This window comes from Cebus imitator, unplaced genomic scaffold, assembly GCF_001604975.1.
Source record: "Cebus imitator isolate Cc_AM_T3 unplaced genomic scaffold, Cebus_imitator-1.0 Scaffold41, whole genome shotgun sequence".
NCBI lineage: Eukaryota > Metazoa > Chordata > Mammalia > Primates > Cebidae > Cebus > Cebus imitator.
The window spans coordinates 9,107,600-9,128,577 of NW_016107356.1; the positions used below are offsets into that span (position 1 = coordinate 9,107,600).

Below are 20,978 nucleotides of genomic sequence, written 5' to 3' on the forward strand. Positions count from 1 at the left end.
AAAAAAAAAAAAAAAAAAAAAATAGAAGGGAAAAGGAATTAAAATTAAAGCAAATAGCATCTTACAGGAGAACAAAGAATGCTAAAATACAGATATCTAGGCATAAAGGAGAAAAAAATGGGTATACAATTTTCCTGAAGTAGAACAGAAGGTGATTCTGGGGAGGAGGTAACTTAAGTATGAGTCCCCAAGACTTAGGACAGAATCAACCCAAGAAAACTGACGGCAATCAGTTACTCCCCACTTTGCAGCTAGATGCTGAAAATGATGGCACTGTTTCTAAATTAAGAATGCTTACTAGAAAAGAGCAGACTAGAACCTGGGTCTCAATTTCCAAGTTGATTTACATTTTTTGATTCCAAATTGACTTCTGGATGTAAGAAAATCTATATAAGATTCATACATATACAAACATTTTCATAGGACATAATTTGAAACAGATTAAAATTCAATCATGAGAAAATACCAAACTCCAATTAAGTATACTCTATAAAATAAGTAATCAACATTCATAAAAATGATGAGGTGATAAAGACAGAGGAAAAAATTGAAGGAGACTAAGAAAACAAAATGGTAAATTTGATGGGGATTCTAGATTAGATTCTCAAATATAAAAGGGTATAAAAACTAGTGAAATCTAAATAAATTCTACACTTTTGTCAATTGCATAATACCAAGATTTTTTTTTTAACATAAGTATGCCGTAGTTATGTAAAATGTTAACCTAAGGGGAGACTAGATGAAGTGCATATGGCAATTTTCTGGAGTATAAAATTATTTCCAAATTTTAAAGAGTTGAAACATTAAATTATTCAATTTCTCAGTCTTTTACTGAAATTATATATGTAAAGAAATGTTATCTAAGGTAAAACATTAAGAGTATAGTTCTGAGTAAAAAATAAAACTAGATTATTTGTTTTCTTTTTTTTTTTTTTTTTAGACAGAGTTTCGCTCTTGTCACTCAGGCTCCTGGGTTCAAGAGATTCTCCTGCCTCAGCCTCTCAAGTAGCTGGGATTATAGGTACCCGCCACCAGGCTCAGCTAATTTTTGTATTTTTTTCTTAGTAGAAACAGGGTTTTACCATGTTGGCTAGGCTGGTCTCAAAAACACCTGACCTCAAGTGATCCATCCGCCTTGGCCTCCCAAAGTGCTGGGATTACAGGCATGAGTCACCATGTCCAACAAAATGAGATGATTGTTAACAGCACAATATGCACTCACTTTTATACAACATCTCTGAGATTACTTACTTGATAAATTTTAAAAGTTGGTCAGTTATCTTTTTAGCTGATCTTGCAATTACACTCTCAGGTTCATTAAATGTTCTGGCATTATGTTCTATATATCTGACTTCCCAAACTAACGCAGACAGCCTCCTTCAAAATAAAGTAAATAATTTTGGCTTAGAAAATGAGAAGATAGGAACCAAGTGAAAAAAATGCAGCATGTGAATTAAACAACTGTGAAGTATTTATTAAACCGTAAGTGCAAAGTTATAATGAATAACATTCTAATGCTCTCAACAACTTAAGCATAGTCATAAGTAATTACGTTGGACACCAAAGCGATTATACTGAACTGAAGAAGGTAATCTGGGGACAAAAATGTTAACAAACTACTTAATCGCATACAGAAAACCAACAAAACTATCTTCCCTTTTCACATTGCATATAGGTACCTTTTAAAATTGCTGAATCTCAATAAAGACAATATGTTAAATATCATCAACACTAAAAGCTGGCCCAGCAAGGTGGCTCACACCTGTAATCCCAACACTTTGGTGGGCCAAAGCAGTAGGACAGCATGAGCCCAGGGGTTCAAGACCAGCCTGGACAACACGGCAAAACCCCATCTTTACCAAAAATAAAAATAAATTTGTTAGGCATACTGGTATGCACCTGTTGTCCCAGCTACTCAAGAGGCTGAAGTGGGAGGACTGCTTGAGCCTGGCAGATTGAGGCTACAATGAGCTATCATCACACCACTATACTCCAGCCTGAGTGATGGCACAAGACCCTATCTCAAAAACAAACAAAAGCTTCAGTCTCACTGTAAACTGATCAAGTGGTTTCTGATTCAAATGCATATTCCACTATTAGATTACAGAGATAAATTACACCAATAATGTGGACTCAAGATGACTTTTCATAATCTCTTAAAGTAGCTGAATTATAAAAAAATAAAATACCATCAACTGCTATAAAAATCATTAAGAATAGGAAATTTACTTACCAGTGCTCTAGAAGCCAAAGATAAAAAGTCAGTGCCTCTGGGAAATTAATCTTCCAAAGGCCAAAGAGATCAAGTATAAACTATGTAAATATTATTTTTAAATGTAGTTAAATATAAATTTAAACATACGAAGAAAAAACAACACAATATCTAACAACTTAACAAAATTACTAAGAAAAACAGATTACTAAAGATTGAGGCGTTGTTGAAGCCCTGACTCTGACCCTCCTTTTTCCAGGACTCACCAGTCCCACAACCCTCAGCCTCCTTCTGATGTCGAATGTGAGAGCCTGGGCTTAAATAAGAAATCAGACTTTACTAGAGACACTCAAGCAAAGGGTGAACTAGTACTTTCCAGAGCAGAAAGGAAACTCATGCATCAGAAAGGCCAGAAGTATATGGCTATATAAGTAAAAGAATCTAGTCAGAACAGTTTAAGGAATTTCCTGGGCCTATAGAAACCTGCTTTTTGGACTGTGTTAAAGACTTTACAACTAAAGCCTGGAGAGACCATCTGTTCAGAACACTGCTTGTAGAAATATATTTTTTTGAACTTTTAAGTTCAGGGGTACAGGTACAGGTTTGTTACACAGGTAAACTTGTGTCACAGGGGTTGGTTGTACAGATTATTTCATCACTGAAGTATTAAGCCTAATATTCATTAGTTGTTTTTCTTGATCTTCTCCTTTCTCTCACCATCCAAAAGGCCCCAGTGTGTGTTGTTCCCCTCTGTGTGTCAATGTATTATCATTTAGCTCCCACAGAAATATTTATTTATTGCTTAGACAGCGTCTCACTCCACCACCCAAGCTGGGGTGTAGTGGTGTGATCTTAGCTCACTGCAACCTCCACCTCCCAGGTTCAAGTGATTCTCCTGCCTCAGCCTCCCAAGTATCTAGAAGTACAGGCGTGTGCCACCACCCCTGGTTAATTTTTGTATTTTTAGTAGAGACAGGGTTTCACCCACATGTAGGCCAGGCTGGTCTCAAACTCCTTGCTTCAGGTGATCCACCTGCCTGGACCTCACAATGTGCTGGGATTACAGGCATAAGCCATGAGCCTGGCCTCCCGCAAAAGAATTTTTAAATGACACAAAAAATATCCAGGAGATTTCAGGAATATCATATTCAGCAGAATGAAACCCTGGCAGCCAAAGCAAAACTCCTTGGCCAACCGCAGTAGGTAACTCCTGATGCACGGACTTTTGATGAAAAGACTGCCAACAGCTGCTACACTGGAAATGAGGATTCATCTGACAGAATTCCCTGGGAGCAGCAGCCACCCTGGTAAGCCATCTGTCATGAGTTTGGCAAATGAAAACCACTAGAGAAACAAAACCACTATTTACCAAATATAATCAAAACAGAAGGTCTTATTGTTCAGTGAAACAAGACACAACATTTATTAAGGCCTTAAGATTCTGCAGCTTGTTTACTTGATTAGAAAAACAAACAATTGTTTCTTCAATTGTGGCTGTTAATTTTAAAACAAATTATGTATTCAATCATGTATGGGGAGAGAAAAATTCTTATTACTAAAGTATCAGTGAAATTTTATGGAAATAGGTAAAAGTAAAATTTCAGTGATATGGAATATCGAGGGTGAAATATGGCAGTCAATCTTCTGCCTGGCCCTAGCCACACCTACCCATAGGCATCTAACACTATCCTGACAATGAAAGTGGATAATGAAACAGAAAATGTTAGCCCCCAATTCCACCACTGTCTCTTCCTTTGTTTACGCTAGTTGATATGGCCAAATATAGCTTTTTAAACCATTCTGAAAGGTTTCTACTAACCTGTAAAATCGATTAACAAGTCTCTTTCGAATTGTGTAAAGATCAGTTGGATAAGCTACTACAGTACAGTACTTCGGATATGTACACAGATCAACAGGGCCTGCAAAAGCAGCTGCTATATCTGTTAGGAAAGACAGGAAAATTTTTCATCAATAAATCTATTGCCTCTAAGTGGTACTTCTCTACAAACCATTCATAAGATATGGCTACATTTAACATTACAGGCTAAAAAAGATAAATAGAAAGTGTAGGAAAAAAACAAAACCTTAATTATGGTACTATTTTTAAATACCTCTATGAAAGAAATTGAAACCAAAAAAAATTTTCATCCTAAACAAAAAAAAAAACTTACCGAGATTCAAAAGTTGATCTATACCACTGATAATTCTATCGCATTCTTCATCTCGTGATTTCTGACCCCATTCACCAGCTTGTGGTTTATAGAGCAATTTTTCTAGCTCATCTGATGTGACAGAAATACTAGCCCCCAATTCTTCAGGTGGGTCAACTATGAACACCATAAAAAACAAAATGAGGGGGGAAAAAACAACACAAAAAACAAATATATACTGTATGAATATTCGATTTTCAAAGCTTATAAACTAGGTTATCTCCACAGTCAAAAATATCGAGTTCAAATGTGCAACTCTTTTAAAATTACTAATTGAGATTAACAAATTACTAAAATTCAGGTACAAACACAATCTATCTACCCTAACAAATTAAAAATAAGGGTGCTGGTATTGCAGTTTTCAGTCTGTTTCTTCAAGGAGGCAAACTTAACCCCAAAGCCCCCTGAAAACAGAAATTAAACCTGACAATATTCAAAATTTTAATCTTATATACAGTTAAAATTAATTTTTGAAAAGTCAAGTCAAAATGGATTAGCACACAACAAATGGCTAATTTTCTTAAATTTTAAGGGAGCGCAAATGAAAGAAAATTGTATTTTTTTAAAAAATAAAGAGAAGCCAGGCATGGTGGCTCACACGTGTAATCCCAGCATTTTGGGAGGCCAAGTTGGGTGGATCACCTGAGGTCAGGAGTTTGAGACCAGCCTGACCAACATGGCAAAACCCTGTCTCTACTAAAAATACAAAAATTAGCCAGGTGTGGTGGTGCACACCTGTAATCCCAGCTACTCAAGAGACTGAGGCAGGAGAATCACTTGAACCCAGGAGGTGGAGGTTGTAGTGAGCTGAGATTGCACCACTGCACTCCAGCCTGGGTGACAGAGTAAGACGCCATCTCCCCCACCCCACCGCCTCCCACAAAAAAAGAAAGGAAGGAAGGAAGAAGGAGAAAATCTGTGGAAGCTCAATATATTATAGCTTATTGAAATTGAATACTGGCTCTAACATACGGGTAAGAAATGTCATCTACTGTGTACTGGCTATTAGGTTAACTCAGAGCACATTCACAATGAGGGAACAAGGGCATTGGGAAGGGCATCATTTTAACAGCTGCTAAAATGGTAGAGAGAATGTTCATGGGAGCACTTCCTCTAGAAACATCAGTTAAGATTCCTGCAAACATACACACAAGTTTTATATAGTGCATTCTTTGTGAATGCTCTTAACTTTGATTTGATCTATTAGAATTAAGTCATATGATATAGTCTTCTAGCTGAGAGATGCAAATTTCTTAAACATGGATGATAAATAATTCCTATAAGCTTATAATTCATGTTCTTGGAAAAAGAAAAATGATTTCCATTTTATTTTCTGCATGAACATAAAAGAAATGGGTGGGTGGAGATATCCCACTGCCTAATAAGTCAAAATGTATATTTTTATACTCTAATTCAGTTATGCTTTCAATATTTTATTTTATCAAAAGGAAGAGGAAAGATGCTGTATAAGCAGGTAACATAAAGTGCTTTAAAAAAAACACTGGTTTCGGCCGGGCGCGGTGGCTCAAGCCTGTAATCCCAGCACTTTGGGAGGCCGAGGCGGGTGGATCACGAGGTCAAGAGATCGAGACCATCCTGGTCAACATGGTGAAACCCCGTCTCTACTAAAAATACAAAAAATTAGCTGGGCATGGTGGCGCGTGCCTGTAATCCTAGCTACTCGGGAGGCTGAGGCAGGAGAATTGCCTGAGCCCAGGAGGCGGAGGTTGTGGTGAGCCGAGATCGCGCCATTGCACTCCAGCCTGGGTAACAAGAGCGAAACTCCGTCTCAAAAAAAAAAAAAAAAACACTGGTTTATCAAAGCCAGGATATGAGTTTAAATCACATCAATACCACCTAAAAACTATGACTCTGGACAAGGCAGGGGTCGGGGGGGCGGTGTTTTAATGGGGAGAAAGGGGGTCTCACTATGTTGCCTGGGCTGGTCTCAAACTACTGGCCTCAAGCCATGCACCCTGCCTTGGCCTACCAGCAAAGCAGTGACAGTGAAAAGTTTCTATCTCACAGGGTTGTTGAAAGAATTTCATTACAGGTAGAGCACTCAGAAGAGTGCCTAGTACAGAGCAAGTCCCCAACAGTTAACTAGAATTTTTTTGTTTCTGTACCAGAAGAGTAATAGGGACTATATATATCATCCAGGCTGAAACAACAACAACAAACTGGATAGAGAAAACAATGGCTTTTCAGACATCGACCATTTGGCAAAGAACAAGAATCCCAGAGAGACTGAAACCAAATGAGGTGAGCCCTACGATTACAGCACCTTACACTGAAAGAGCAGGCAGGTCATAACATACAGGGGAGAAACTCAAGTGGGGCTAGACAAATTAACTGAGGTGAAGAGACAAAACTGAGAGTCCAGGGAGAACAAGAAAGCTAGAGTTCCCAGAACAAAGCACAATAGACAAGAGAGCTACAAAGGGGTCTCCTCAAATATTCTGGTGAACACCAATCAACCCACATGTGTGAAGAAATGACAGGAAGGCAGGAAAAGAACCAAATGAAAGATTTGTAATAACAAAAGCCTGGTGCACAAAAGGGCCAACAACCATGCCTGTTCCCCGAGTCAGATTCAAAAGCTTCATGATTCATAGAACAGTGGACAGACTGCATAAAAAGGTCTTGCCTCAGAAGTCAGAAGAAAATCAGCTCTAGGCTGAGCACGGCTCCAAACTCATCTGTCCTATCTTAAAAAGATAAAACTGTTTCTGACTAACTTAATTGTGTGACAGAACAAAGTGTAATACTTACAGGAATATAAAAATATACAGCACCCAACAAGGTAAAATTCACAACGTATGATATAAAATTTAAAATTGTAAAGGAGTTAATATATTAGGAAATACCCATAATGAAGAGATTAATCAACCAACCAGAATTAGCATATGTTAGAATTAGCAAAGACATGAATGTAATTATATTCCACATGTTCAATGAAAACATATATAAATGGAAGACATGAAACACACACCCAAATCCAAGTTTTAGAGATGAAAACAAGAATAAGATGACAAGTATAACACACTGGCTGGTGATAAAAGCAAGTAAGACATTCCAAAAGAAAATATAAATGTATGATATAAAAAGATTCAATGCCAAGCATGGTGGCTCACGCCTGTAATCCCAGCACTTTAGAAGACTGATACAGGTGGATCACTTGAGGTCAGGAGTTCAAGACCAGCCCGGACAGCATGGCGAAATCCTGTCTCTACTAAAAATACAAAAATTACCCAAGTGTGGTGGTGCACACCTGTAGTCCCAGCTACTAGGGAAGCTGAGGAAGGAGCAGAGATTGTGCCACTGCACTCCATCCTGAGTAACAGAGTAACACTATGTCTTAAAAAATAAAAAAATTTTAAAAAAAAGCAAAAATGAACATATGTGTTATTATATAAATTTCTGAATTTATATAATCATTGAGGGAAAAAAATAAATCTCTTTTTTTTTTTCATAATATCTATTTAGTACCTAACTTGATGCCCCCCAAACAATGGGCATTCAGAAAATGTGCATGAAATAAGTACGTGATGTGATGTTTTATTATTTATTCTATAAGAGTAGTTAATATTTCACAAAACGAAGCAATAATATTTTCCAAACATAAAACTAAAAAGATGCCTATGGAACAAATTCTACACTATGACATAGTGTAGACACAGCAATAAAAACTGAAGATACAGCAATAAAAATTATCCTAATGAAACAGTAGAAGACAATAAAGCAAAAAAACTAAAACAAAAAAGAAAAGCCCATAAATATAGAGACTGTGTAAGGGAACAGAAGAAAATTATGATATCCAGAACTAATGGATAACACAATTAAAAATGAGGAAAGAATCTTAACGTTTCTCAGCCAGGTGCAGTGGCTCATGCCTATAACTTCACACCACTCTGGGAGGCCAATGCAGGCAAATCACTTGAGGCCAGGAGTTCAAGACTAGTCTGGGCAACATGGCAAAATGCCGTCTCTACTAAAAAAAATACAAAAACTAGCTGGGTGTGGTGGTACATGCCTATAGTACCAGACACTCAGTAGGCTGAGTCATGAGAACCAGTTGAACCTGGAGGCTGCAGTGAGCCAAGATGGTACCACTACACTGCACTCCAACCTGGGCAACAGAGCAAGACTCTGTCTCAAAAAAAAAGGCAGGAGGCAGGGGACGAAGGGAAGGGAGACCGAACATTTCTCCAAAGACATTTTAAATGACCAATAAGCAAAGGAGAAAATGCTGAGTATCATTAGGCATCAGACAAAAACAAATCGCAACAATAATACTTCCTATCACACTAGGAAGGTATAAGTTAAAAAAACAAAAGTGTCCAGGATGTGAAAAAATTGGAACCCACATATAATGCTGCTGTAAATGTAAAACGGTATACCTGCTCTGAAAATCATTTGTCAGCCCTCAAAAGGTTGAACAGAGTTACCATGTAGCCCAGCAATGCCACTCCTAAATACCTACCCAAAAGAAAGAAAAACTTGCACATGATATTCACAGGAGCACTACTCATAGCCAAATAATGAAAGCAACCCAAATGTCCATCACCTGATGAATGGATAAATAAAATGTGCTATATCCATACAATGGAATATTATTCATCAATAACAAGAAATATTTTGGTTTCTAAATGCCATTCTCCAATGAAACAGGCCATGGCCCCTGAAAAACTGCCTGATTCCACAGCTGAGGTAGGGAAAGTACAAGGTGAGCCTTGAACACTGCACAGTGCCAGAAACTATGAAAAAACTCAAAGATGGTTAAAAGAAAATGTCAAATGAACACAGGAGCCAACTAGAAGGGGTTCTCAGTGGCCAAAGCTATAATAAGGTAGCAACAAAATAATAACAGTTAAGCAAAAATCTGAGTACATACTAATATAAATAGATGGGAAAGAAGAAGATGTATTTCATAGTAGAATTCTAACTAATACATGTCAGACAATGAAAACAAAAAATTATGGATGCTACAATTAGTGAGTAGGAGCAGGATAAGAAACAGGATTATTTGCAACATATAAATGTATCCTTATGAGACACCAATTACAAAGGAAAAAGTACTTTACACTGGAGAAGCCTGATACATACCCCCTAAATCAAAGTATTAAAGTTAACACTCAATAAAAAGACAAATTGAACTCGTGTGTCTCCTAAAATGATGCACTAAGAAAGACACGTTTACTTTTCTGACATTCTTGCCAAAAATGCAAAACCTGGATTTAATCAAGAAAAACATTAGACAAACCCAAACTAATGGAAATTCTATAAAATAACTGCCCAGTAATCTTCAAAAGCCTTAAAGTCAGGAATGACAGTGAAAAACTGAGGGATCCCAGATTAAAGGAGACTAAAACAACATGATAATTAAATACAAAATGTGAAAGAACATTAGTGAAACAACAGACAAAATCTGAAAAAAGTCTATAGACAATAGTATCACATTAGTAATAATTTCCTGATTTTTTTTTTTTTTTTTTTTAGACGGAGTTTCACTCATGTTACCCAGGCAGAAGTGCAATGGCACAATCTCAGCTCACCGCAACCTCCGCCTCCTGGGTTCAGGCAATTCTCCTGCCTCAGCCTCCTGAGTAGCTGGGATTACAGGCACGCACCACCATGCCCAGCTAATTTTTTGTATTTTTAGTAGAGACGGGGTTTCACCATGTTGACCAGGATGGTCTCGATCTCTTGACCTCGTGATCCACCCGCCTCGGCCTCCCAAAGTGCTGGGATTACAGGCTTGAGCCATCGCGCCCGGCCTAATTTCCTGATTTTGATCGTTGCATTGTGCTAACTGTATAAGAAGGGAAATCTAGGTATTCAGAAAATCCTTATACTATTTTTGTAACATTTTTAAGTCAGAAATTGTCTCAAAATGAAGTTTTTAAAAGTGCTATAAAAATAATGGAAAGTAAAATTGAAGAAAAATGTCAAAATGCAGATATTCAGAGATTTTCTTGAAAATTATAAATAAAAAGACAAACATCAAAGGATGTTACAAATCAGTAAAAACACTTACACAAAGAAAGCCTGGTGGTTAAAAAAAAAAAAAAATAGAAGCAAGAGATATAGAGTACCCTTTCAAAAAGTTTTGCAGCTGGGCGTGGTGGCTCATACCTGTAATCTCAGCACTTTGGGAGGCCGAGTTGGACAGATCATTTGAGGTCAGGAGTTGAGACCAGCTTGACCTACACAGTGAAACCCAGTCTCTACTAAAATACAAAAATTAGCCAGGCATGGTGGTAGCCACCTGTAATCCCAGCTACTTGGGAGGCTGACGCAGGAGAATTGCTTGAACCCAGTGAGGTTGCGGTGAGCCGAGATTGCGCACTGCACTCAAGCCTGGGCAACAGAGCAAGACTCTCTCTTCAAAAAAAAAAAAGTATCACAAAAGGGAAATAATTCAGTAACAAAAATGCTCAATGAGGTCAAATGTAAAGTATAAGAGACATATTCAAACCTGACTAGAGCAAGGTAAGTGGAAATTAAAACTGTTGGAGGGAATGAGCTAAGTGTAGGTACCAGGCCCTTGGAAGGTAACAGCAGTGGGGCAGTAGCACTGAAGGACAGGCTGGTTTTAAATAGTTGTCTTTTTTTTCACAGGAAAAGAATAGAAAATCCATAATAAGAAACCTTGAGGTTAAGCAGAAGACAAATGTAAGTCAAGTTCGATCTCTTCCTTGAAGGAAAGCCAAGGGTAAAAGATTAAGAATGAGATGGGAAAAATAGAGGCTACATGAAGGATCTAAGTTTTTTGTGTTTTGTTTTTGTTTTTCTGAGACAGAGTCTCTCTCTGTTGCCCAGGCTGTAGTGCTGTGGCCCCGATCTTGGCTCACTGCAACCTCCACCTCCTGGGTTCATGCAATTCTCCTGCCTCAGCCTCCCAAGTAGCTGGGATTATAGGCACATGCCACCATGGCCAGCTAACTTTTTGTATTTTAATAGTTTCATCATGTTGGCCAGGCTGTTCTCGAACTCCTGATCTCAGATGATCAGCCTGCCTCCACCTCCCAAAGTGCTGGGATTACAGGTATGAGCCACAATGCCCAGCCAGGAGTTAAAAGTTTAAAGCAGGGTTACATTAGAAATGACAGCAGGCTATTTAAAGTACAGCCAAAATCAAGCTGGAATCTAAGGTCAAGAATTAACAAAACAGATAAACACGATGCTGTTGTCTTTTCAGTAAAGTTCAGTTGCTATAATAATTTGAATACATTGATCACAGAATACAAATGCATTTGTTCTGTGTACACTGGCAAACACACATATTATAAAAATAAAATGGTTTCACTCTTTAACAAATATATATACCATTATCAGGAATTGGTTCCATGTCCCAAGGGCTAAGTTTTTCAATTTCAGTATTATCCCACCTGTTTAAAAAAAAACAAATCTCTGGTTAGCCTTTCATGAAAACAAAATGTGAGTAACAGGTATCCATTATAAGTAAACAGAAGATACAAAATGTGAAAATTAACCTCACTGCAGCAGTACAATTTTAAATATTAACAGTAAATTTTTTTAAAAAGGATTTATTATTAAAATAACAGGTTTAAAAACAAAACCAGAAATCCTATGTGGCCTGCACCCAAAGTCTAACTCAAAGACAAGGCATGAAGCCTTGAATTCCATCACAGCCACAGTAAATGGTTTTTATTCCATTGCCAATGAAAAGGCATCAAAGGTTTCTTTGAAGAAGGTTAATGACATAATATCTGCTTCTGAACTATGACAGTGACAATATGAGGTAAAGGAAATATGAGGTGGCTACAGAAATAGTTCCAGGGAGGCAAACAGAACCCGATCCAAAGGGAATACTAGCAAATAAGAAACAAAGAGCAGGTGCATGTCTGAGAGACATTTCAGGTCAGACTGACATGACTGAATGACAGATAAAAATCATGTTTTTTTAAAAAATCATTCATACAACAACCTACCACACTGAATTATTTGTATATGATTAGTTTTCATCTGTATACCAACCTAACAACATAACACTGGAAATGACTATCAGGATACTGTGGTTGATATGGCTCTTGACTTAACACTGTTCCAAACCACCAAGCATCATCAATAATAGAGCGGAATCTGTCACCTATGAGAGAAATAATCAAGTCTGAGGCATGTCTTTGCTAACATTTATTAACAGTTTTTAATCTACAAAATATCATATAACACTGATTTAAAAAGCCAAAAGCACAATACAGAAACAGGCAAGCAGACCTTAGAAGGGATTCTTAACAAACCAAGAAAAATATGGATTGAAAAATTTAACTGATAGATTAAATGAATTTCCAGATATATTCTACAGCTCTAACACTTCAACCAGTGAAATAAACTGCACTAGATCTATGTTTAACATTCATTACAATAGAAACATGAACTGCTGTAGTAACCGTATCTCTTCCTTCATACCCTTCCTACCATTTACAAAACTAAACCAATTAAAACAACAATAAAAGTCACCTATCTAGCACTGATGATTCGTTGGTATATAGATCAACAGTTCTATATAAGTTTTATAGAAACGAATCAAAATTAAAGCTACAATTTATCCCCAAGAAAGAATATTTATAACAATATATCTGGCAAATGGTCTTGAATAATTAAAGTATGCTTACAGTGAATTCTTCAAAAGTTTGAAAAAAATGATGCCACAACTACTACAACTACATGTTTTATGGTCTTTAGCATATTTTCAAATTTATGTAAACATGAGTTTTACACATATTTTACTTCAAAATCACTTGAAACCATACCCCCTGAAAGAAATTTAGGGACTATTACAGCTTTAAACTTACAATTTGAGATAAACCACACCATGATTTTGTCCCAACCTCTAATACCCTTATTTAACATAAATATGAATTACAACTGATTGTAATAATTATTGTAATAAAATCAACTGCCTCAATTTTGAGAGTCCTAATATAAAAACATGTTAGAAGAGAGCAAGTCTTTGATACAAAAAATTAACTGTATATTTTTCCTCCTATTCACCTAATACTAGACGATAATTTCAATTTGGATGGAAATATTTCTTCATATAAAACCAACCCCTTTAAATAAAAAAGAGCCTTTAAAAATTAAGTTTTTTCATAATAAAAGTGTCTCTTCTACATTTCTGCTAGCTGTTCACGCTGGTAATCTTAAGATTTTTCAAATAAACCTACTTTAGCCTTTCAAGAGTAGGATAAAAATCCACTGTAAAAATGAAAACAAACAACTTCCTCTTGCCATTCTACTCAAATCCATGCAAAAAGCTAAGATTTTACAGGGAGCAAAAATGAATTACAGTATAATAGATCTGGCTCAATAATTTCTCAACCACAAAAATAAAACAAAAACCACTAAATTACAGGAGGCAACTGGGACTCCATCTCTGGAGTTTAACTGTAGATAATTCAGTTAAAAAATAATTAATGGACATGTTAACAAAAATGAGAGCCACTTACACCTCATGGAGGTTGGAAAATCATAATAGCTGGGAAACTTTACAGTTCTTTGGGACACGACTATACAACCTGCTAATGTTGCTTCATGTTATTTTTGTGGCTGTATGTTTTTCTTCAAGAAAAATTTTCTCTGCATCTACTCCCAAAATAATCCTGATTCCTTGTGTAGATGTTACCAGGAGAATAGTCTATAAAGAGGAGCCACACACCCTGACGATCTTTCATGTCAAATGAGGATGATTAGGAAAGATATCTAAAATTTAACTTCTTGTAGTACCCACAGAAAAAGGCAGCAGTGGCCAGATATGGTGGCTCATGCCTGTAATTCATACACTTTAGGAAGGCTGAGGCAAGAGGATCGCTTGAGCCCAGGAGATCAAAACCAGCCTGGGCAATACGGCAAGACTACATGTCCACAAAAAACTTAAAAATCAGCTGCATATGGTGGTGCACACCTGCGGTCCCAGCTACTCAGGAGGCTGAGGTGGGAGAATCGCTTGAGCCCAGGAAGTTGAGGCTACAGTGAGCTCTGATTGTGCCACTGCCCTTCAGCCTGGGCAACAGAGAAAGACTCTGTGTCCAAAAAAAAGAAAGAAAGAAACTGCAGTAACTAGAATGATCAATGAGGTCTTAACATTATTTATGAATGTGTACACTAGATGACACAGCCTGGATAAAAGAATATTTTTAACAAAAATCCAAGGACTGATAAAAGAATGAACCATCCTACTTCTAACTCAATACATAAGCTCCCAGGATAGCATTACACACTGAACATATATATGTACACCTGTGAAACAGGTACTATAGTTATTACTACCCAGCCTAATTATATTCAAATCCTGAGATTAATGACCTATACAACTCTGAATAAGTGAACCCTCCTTAAACGATCATCACAAAAATCACATTGGAGTAATTCAGTACCTACTACCTACATTAAATTACCTACATTGATGTAATTTTAATTTTTCTGTCCACCTATACATTACATGGTTATAAAGCATAAGTATATATGAAATTTTTATTTCTTAACAAAAGTGTCAAGTCTTCCCATTTAAGTCTACATTGTTATAACGCCAAAGGTAAAATATGTGGGTATATCAGAACATTTTCGGTGTGAAATCTGAAATTACTTTTCAACCTTCTGATCATTTTAGATCCTGGTAAAATTGTGTAAATTATACCAATGTTACATCAAAGATAATTATATACAATATGGTACAGGGAAGTCTGAAAGGAAATAAATCTACTCTAGCCTATAATCAAGGAGTGAAAATAATCTTTTCCAAATGTCATGAACAAAAGAACAAGAGAAAGTCTACATAACTGGGCAGGGCGTGGTGGCTCACGCCTATAATCCCAGCACTTTGAGAGGCAGAAGTGGGTGGATCATGAGGTCAGGTCAGACCAGCCTGGCCAACATGGTGAACCTCTGTCTCTACTAAAAATACATAAATTAGCTGGACGTGGTGGCGCACGCCTGTAATTTCAGCTACTCAACAGGCTGAGGTAGGAGAATCACTTGAGCCTAGGAGGTGGAGGCTGCAGTGAGCTGAGATCATGCCATTGTACTCCAGCCTAGGCTACATAGCAAGACTCTGTCCCCTTCCCCACCATCCCCTCAAAAAAGTCTGCATAATCAGTAAGTACCAAGCCGTAAGCAAAATACACTTATAGGTCACTAGATCTCTTCCAGAATTTACATGTTTGTATACACTATAATTGAGTCCCACAGCCAAAAAGATCAATAAAACATGATATTTTTAAAGATAAACAAAACTTAGTAAGGATAGACTTACAAGACTGCCAATTCCTCTGTCTTGCTTCATCATAAAATTGACGCAGTACAAGAAAGTCAATAACATCTGGCATATCATGGTACCTAAACAAAAATTTTAAAAATTATTAAATTCTACATAGCAAGTTATATAGTCTAAAAGCAATACTGTCCAAAAGAAACACAATGAGATCTACAAATGTAGTTTTTAATTTTCAACCAGCTATATTTTAAAAAGTAAAAACCAGTAAATGTTATGATATATTTTAAATATATCCTCAATATTTCAATATACAATCAAAACAAAATGAGATGTCTTACATATTTTTTTATAGCCATTCTTCAAAACGCAGTGTAGATATTCACAACACACTCAGTTCATTTTTTTCTTCTTTAAAAAATGTTTATGCCTCATACTCTGCCAAGTCTCATATAACACATTCAATTCAAATCATCCACATTTCAAGTGAGCAATAGCCACATGTGACTAGTGGTAACCATATTAGACAGCACAAGTATAGGAAATTATTTATTCTGAACTTTTTCAAAAACAAAGGCAGAAACAATTTTGCCTGTATGTCAAAATTCTCCACCCATGTAAGTGGCATGAAAACCATCTAAAACAGACTGCCCACACTTAACTATTGCTGTGACATGCCTACTGTGACTTCAGGGTTAGGGGAAGGTTTCCTAGCCATTAGAAGCTTGAGCCACATCCTAGGCTGTCCAGTGTTACCCTGGACCTATATAGGAAGGGCATACTAATCATTAAATCAGGAAAATGGCAAATTTAAATTTACATAACTCCATTTTTTAAAATAATACATACCTAATAGAGAAAGACTTGTCCATAAGTTTTCCAGTTGCTGGATCTATAAATGCTAGTTTGAGGCAACAGAGTGTAGGAGGCCCAACTTCATATCGTATTCCAACTATTTTAACCAATTCTTGATCCTTTAACAGATATATTTTTTAAATGGTTAAAATAAAAGCAATTCCTTAATACTGTAATTCTCCATGTATTGTTATATTAAGTAAACTCGTATTTTAGGCTTCAAACCAGCATACAAGTTTAATACCATTAATTACATTCAATTTTGCTAAAATTAATCTCCACATCTTTAATAGTTTCAAGAACATCATCTAGAAATCATACCATAAAAGTAAAAGACTGAAAACACAAATCTCTGATTAGCGCAATATATAAAGAGAACCACTGCTACGAATCTAACACATTTCCTCCTGGCTTTGTTTTGGAAACAGGGTCTCACTCTGTTACCTAGGCTGAAGGGCAGTGGTACAATCACAGCTCACTGCAATCCTGAACTCCTGAGCTCAATCAATTCTCCCACCTCAGCTTTCCAAGTAGCTGGAACTATAGGTACAACACGCCACCATACCAAGCTAATTTTTTATTACTTGTACAGACAGGGTCTCCCTATTTTCCCCAGGCTATTCTCAAACTCCTGGGCTCAAGTGATCCTCCCACAACAGCCTCTCAAAGTGCTGGGATTATAGGTGTGACCTGTCACACCCAGCCAATACACATTTTTATTTATATAGTTTTATATTATGCAGTGAAAATGTATAAACATTTTGCTTATTCATAAGTATACTTCAAAATACTGATATTAAATTTCTGTCTAACATATTCAGTAAGTAATATTTGTTAAGAATCTACCATATGCTATGACCTCTTCTAGGCAGTAGGGACAGGACAGTAAACAGGTGAAAGTCCCGACCTGGATGGAGTATCCATCAAATGGATTTGCCATAGTCAACCTTCCCCCCATTGTCTGCTTCTCTGATACTAGGAATACAACAGATCATTCATCCACTTATTCACTGAACAAATGTTATTATTATAATGTACCAAACAAAGTGCTAGGCATAGTTCTCATTATTCACAGTAGTTATGTTCTATAAAGTCACCTAGAACACTGAAATAAAATACCAAATCATTGCTAGAGAGGAAATATAGGGATAGGTTCCTGCAAGATTCTGGTCAAAACACTGTAGTAAACCAATGCATACATAACCTATTAAATGTGTCTCTGTTTAAAGGTAACTTATTTAATATGTTGATTTGCAAACATTTACCTGAATGAAGCTTGTCTAACATACTTTCTCAGTAAGGCACATCACAGCTTTCTAGTACTTAAGGACACTAAACAGCACATCAGCACTATGGTTAGGGGCCATTTTAAACAGCAAAGTCACCAACAAAAATGGAAAACGTGGCACTGAATAGGCCATGAAAAGGACACTTGTTTGCACTGCAAGAGTTTAAAAAAGAAGGCAGAGCAACACCTTGATCAACCTGAACTAGAAACATGCTCATCAGGCAAGTCAAACTTTTTGCCACCCTGAGCATGTCCAGAAATGACCGGAAGGCTCTGACAGTACTGTTTTGGGGATTAAAAATAACTTACAGCAAGTATGCAGTTCACAAATCAGAATCCAAGAATAATGAGGATTGACTGTACTTAGGTATACAGTCATAAGTTAAACAGACATAAATAAAACTGCAAATGTATATAAAGCCTAACTCATAGAAGCAGAGTCATTAAGTTGAATATAAGTGTTAAAAACAGCTATCTTTGTTAAAATAACTAGTTTTTTCATTTTCTAAGTTTTAAAAGCTATCAAATATGTGTAGAAAAAATATAAAAAATAAAGTCATGGTAATACTACTCCACAGATCATCACCACTGACATTTTGATATTGTTCTTTTGATTGGCTGCAAATGTTTTTAAAATTTTGCTAACATAACCAGAAATAGCATTTCACATCCCTTTTTCCCATTAATAATACACCTGTGAAAATGTAGCCATCATTCACTCAACAAATATTTTCAATCTTCAAAGAACGAGATGTGTTGTACGTAGTAACTGATTGTGTGACTGCACCATGATTTGATTTATTCACTACTGTGGAAAGCTGAATTTTTTTTTTCCAATTTTATTTCTACAAACAGTGAGTGAACTACCATACTCATATATTTACAAGCATTTCTGCTTGTTTTCCAAATTACCATAGCAGTAAAATCACCGACTTAAAAGTTCCAAATATTTTTCAGTTTCAACTCCTATTGCCAAAATAGCCCCTAGAAAGCCTGGACCACTTCACACACCCCACCAGTGATCTGACTAACTGTTAACCAACATCTTTGCCACTTGCTAAACGTGGTATTTTCTTTCTTGAGCTAAAACAAACAAACGAAATCATAAAATTGGCTAAGTATTGATAAGGCAAAATTATTATTGCCTTATTTTATTATCCATGAGGTTATATCCTTCTTCCAACTTTTATTTCTTCTTTTGGAAACTTGTATTTCTTCCTTTGAAAATCTCTCCTGGGTATATAAACATTTTTAAGATTGATAATATATACTGCTAAGCTGCCTTCCTGAGACTCTGGGTTGTTGCATTTAACATTTTACATACCAATCAGCAACATACAAATTTTGCCCACTGACAAACAAGCCATCCCCACAGGATCTTAAGGTTTGGTCATAGCAGAAATGTTAAGTAGGAAAGAATGTAATAAAATATGTTTCCAGCAGGTTTTTTTTTTTTTTTTTGACACAGAGTTTCGCTCTTGTTACCCAGGCTGGAGTGCAATGGCACGATCTCGGCTCACCGCAACCTCTGCCTCCTGGATTCAGGCAATTCTCCTGCCTCAGCCTCCTGAGTAGCGGGGATTACAGGCAAGTGCCACCATGCCCAGCTAATTTTTTTGTATTTTTAGTAGACACGGGGTTTCACCATGTTGACCAGGATGGTCTCGATCTCTTGACCTTGTGATCCACCCGCCTCGGCCTCCCAAAGTGCTGGGATTACAGGCTTGAGCCACCGCGCCCGGCCTCCAGCAGGTTTTTATATAGATCTGTAAATAACTATATATGTGCTAAAATGTTTAACGATTTAATAATGTCATCAACCTACCCTAAGATCCATTTTTCTCCATGGCTCCTTATTAGGGTTCAGTTCATAAATGTTATTTCTTCTCACAGCCTCAATATAAGCTTCATGACCCTGTCGAAAATATATAACCTACAAAAGGGAAATATGCATTTAAAAATTAAGAGCAATGTAAATTTTATGTTCCACATTCATGTTCTTAAATTTTTATTACTCTCACCTCATCACCCATTTGAGGAACAAAAGGAGATTTTCTAAGTGTGGTGTCAGTAATCCAAACTGGAGGATGAAATTCATATAAATGTTCCATATTTGCAAGCTCTGCTGGAGTCATCCTCCGCAAATTCTACCAAGGGGAAGAAAATAAAATTTCTCAGATTAGAAAGGGGCAGCATGCACTGTTTGAATGAAAAATAAAAGAAACATCACCATTCGGAATGACTATTTTTGCCACGTCCATCTAATGTTAACTTTCTTCACAGCATGTACATTTAGTTCCTTGACATACACAGGAATATATCACTTATTAAAAGCATTGTAAATCTACCTAACATTTTCCTAGTATCATCTCCTAAATTTCTGATAGATTCTTCATGCCATTTTGCATCCAATTATAGAGGGCTAACACCTAACCTAAATCCTCTTTTACGCATAGCCTGTTCTGCCAAGACTCCACTCTTGAGCTTGGGCACAGGTTAATCATCACAAGCCAGTCTCCTCTTGATTTTAGGTTGTAAGACTGGTGATTTCAAAATATGCCCACAAATTCCCCAATAGTTCTCCCCTCTTCAAGAAGTGGAAATCTTCTCCTCTTAAGTATGGACTACACTTAATGACTCACTTCTGCCAAATATAATAAAGCAGATGAGACTATGTACAACTTCTAAGACTAGGTCATAAATGGCACTGGGGCTTATCCCTTGCTATTGTTAGATCCTTCATTGAGGAAAATCATAATGACACTTCAAGCAGCCAGCTAAGGAGAGGCCTGTGTGGCAAAGAACTGAGGCCAATAGCCATAGGATAAGCTCGGAAGAATATCTCCCAACCCCCATCAAGTCCTCAGATGACCGCAACCCCAGTCAACATGTTGTAACCTCATGAGCCAAAATCACTCAACTAATCGCCTTTCCAATTCCTGTTCCACTAATACATGAAATATTCAATGTTTGCCATGTAAACACCTAAATTTTAGGGTGATTTGTTATACACAGCAATAGATAAATACTAAGACTTAACATCTTTAAACAATGAATACCTGAGATCAGCACAGTATATACAAATAAACAGGAATGACATTACAAGGAAGAGACAAGCATGAAGACAGACATGTAAAATGAAAATGGTAAATGTGGCAATAACACACACACACACACACA

General features: G+C 36.7%; 1 protein-coding gene across 1 annotated transcript in view; it reads right to left on the bottom strand.

Moving 5' to 3' along the window:
• The window catches only part of BRWD1 (bromodomain and WD repeat domain containing 1), a 142,346-nt gene that overhangs the window by 32,490 nt on the left and 88,878 nt on the right, over positions 1–20,978 (bottom strand). Inside the window, exons 23-31 of the mRNA XM_037737689.1 lie at positions 19,820–19,945; positions 19,624–19,731; positions 16,505–16,629; positions 15,698–15,780; positions 12,424–12,535; positions 11,752–11,813; positions 4,384–4,539; positions 4,032–4,152; positions 1,252–1,377 (exon numbers count right to left, since the gene is read on the bottom strand). Of these exons, the coding sequence (XP_037593617.1) occupies positions 1,252–1,377; positions 4,032–4,152; positions 4,384–4,539; positions 11,752–11,813; positions 12,424–12,535; positions 15,698–15,780; positions 16,505–16,629; positions 19,624–19,731; positions 19,820–19,945 (1,019 nt within the window). The remainder of the gene's footprint in view (positions 1–1,251; positions 1,378–4,031; positions 4,153–4,383; positions 4,540–11,751; positions 11,814–12,423; positions 12,536–15,697; positions 15,781–16,504; positions 16,630–19,623; positions 19,732–19,819; positions 19,946–20,978) is intronic.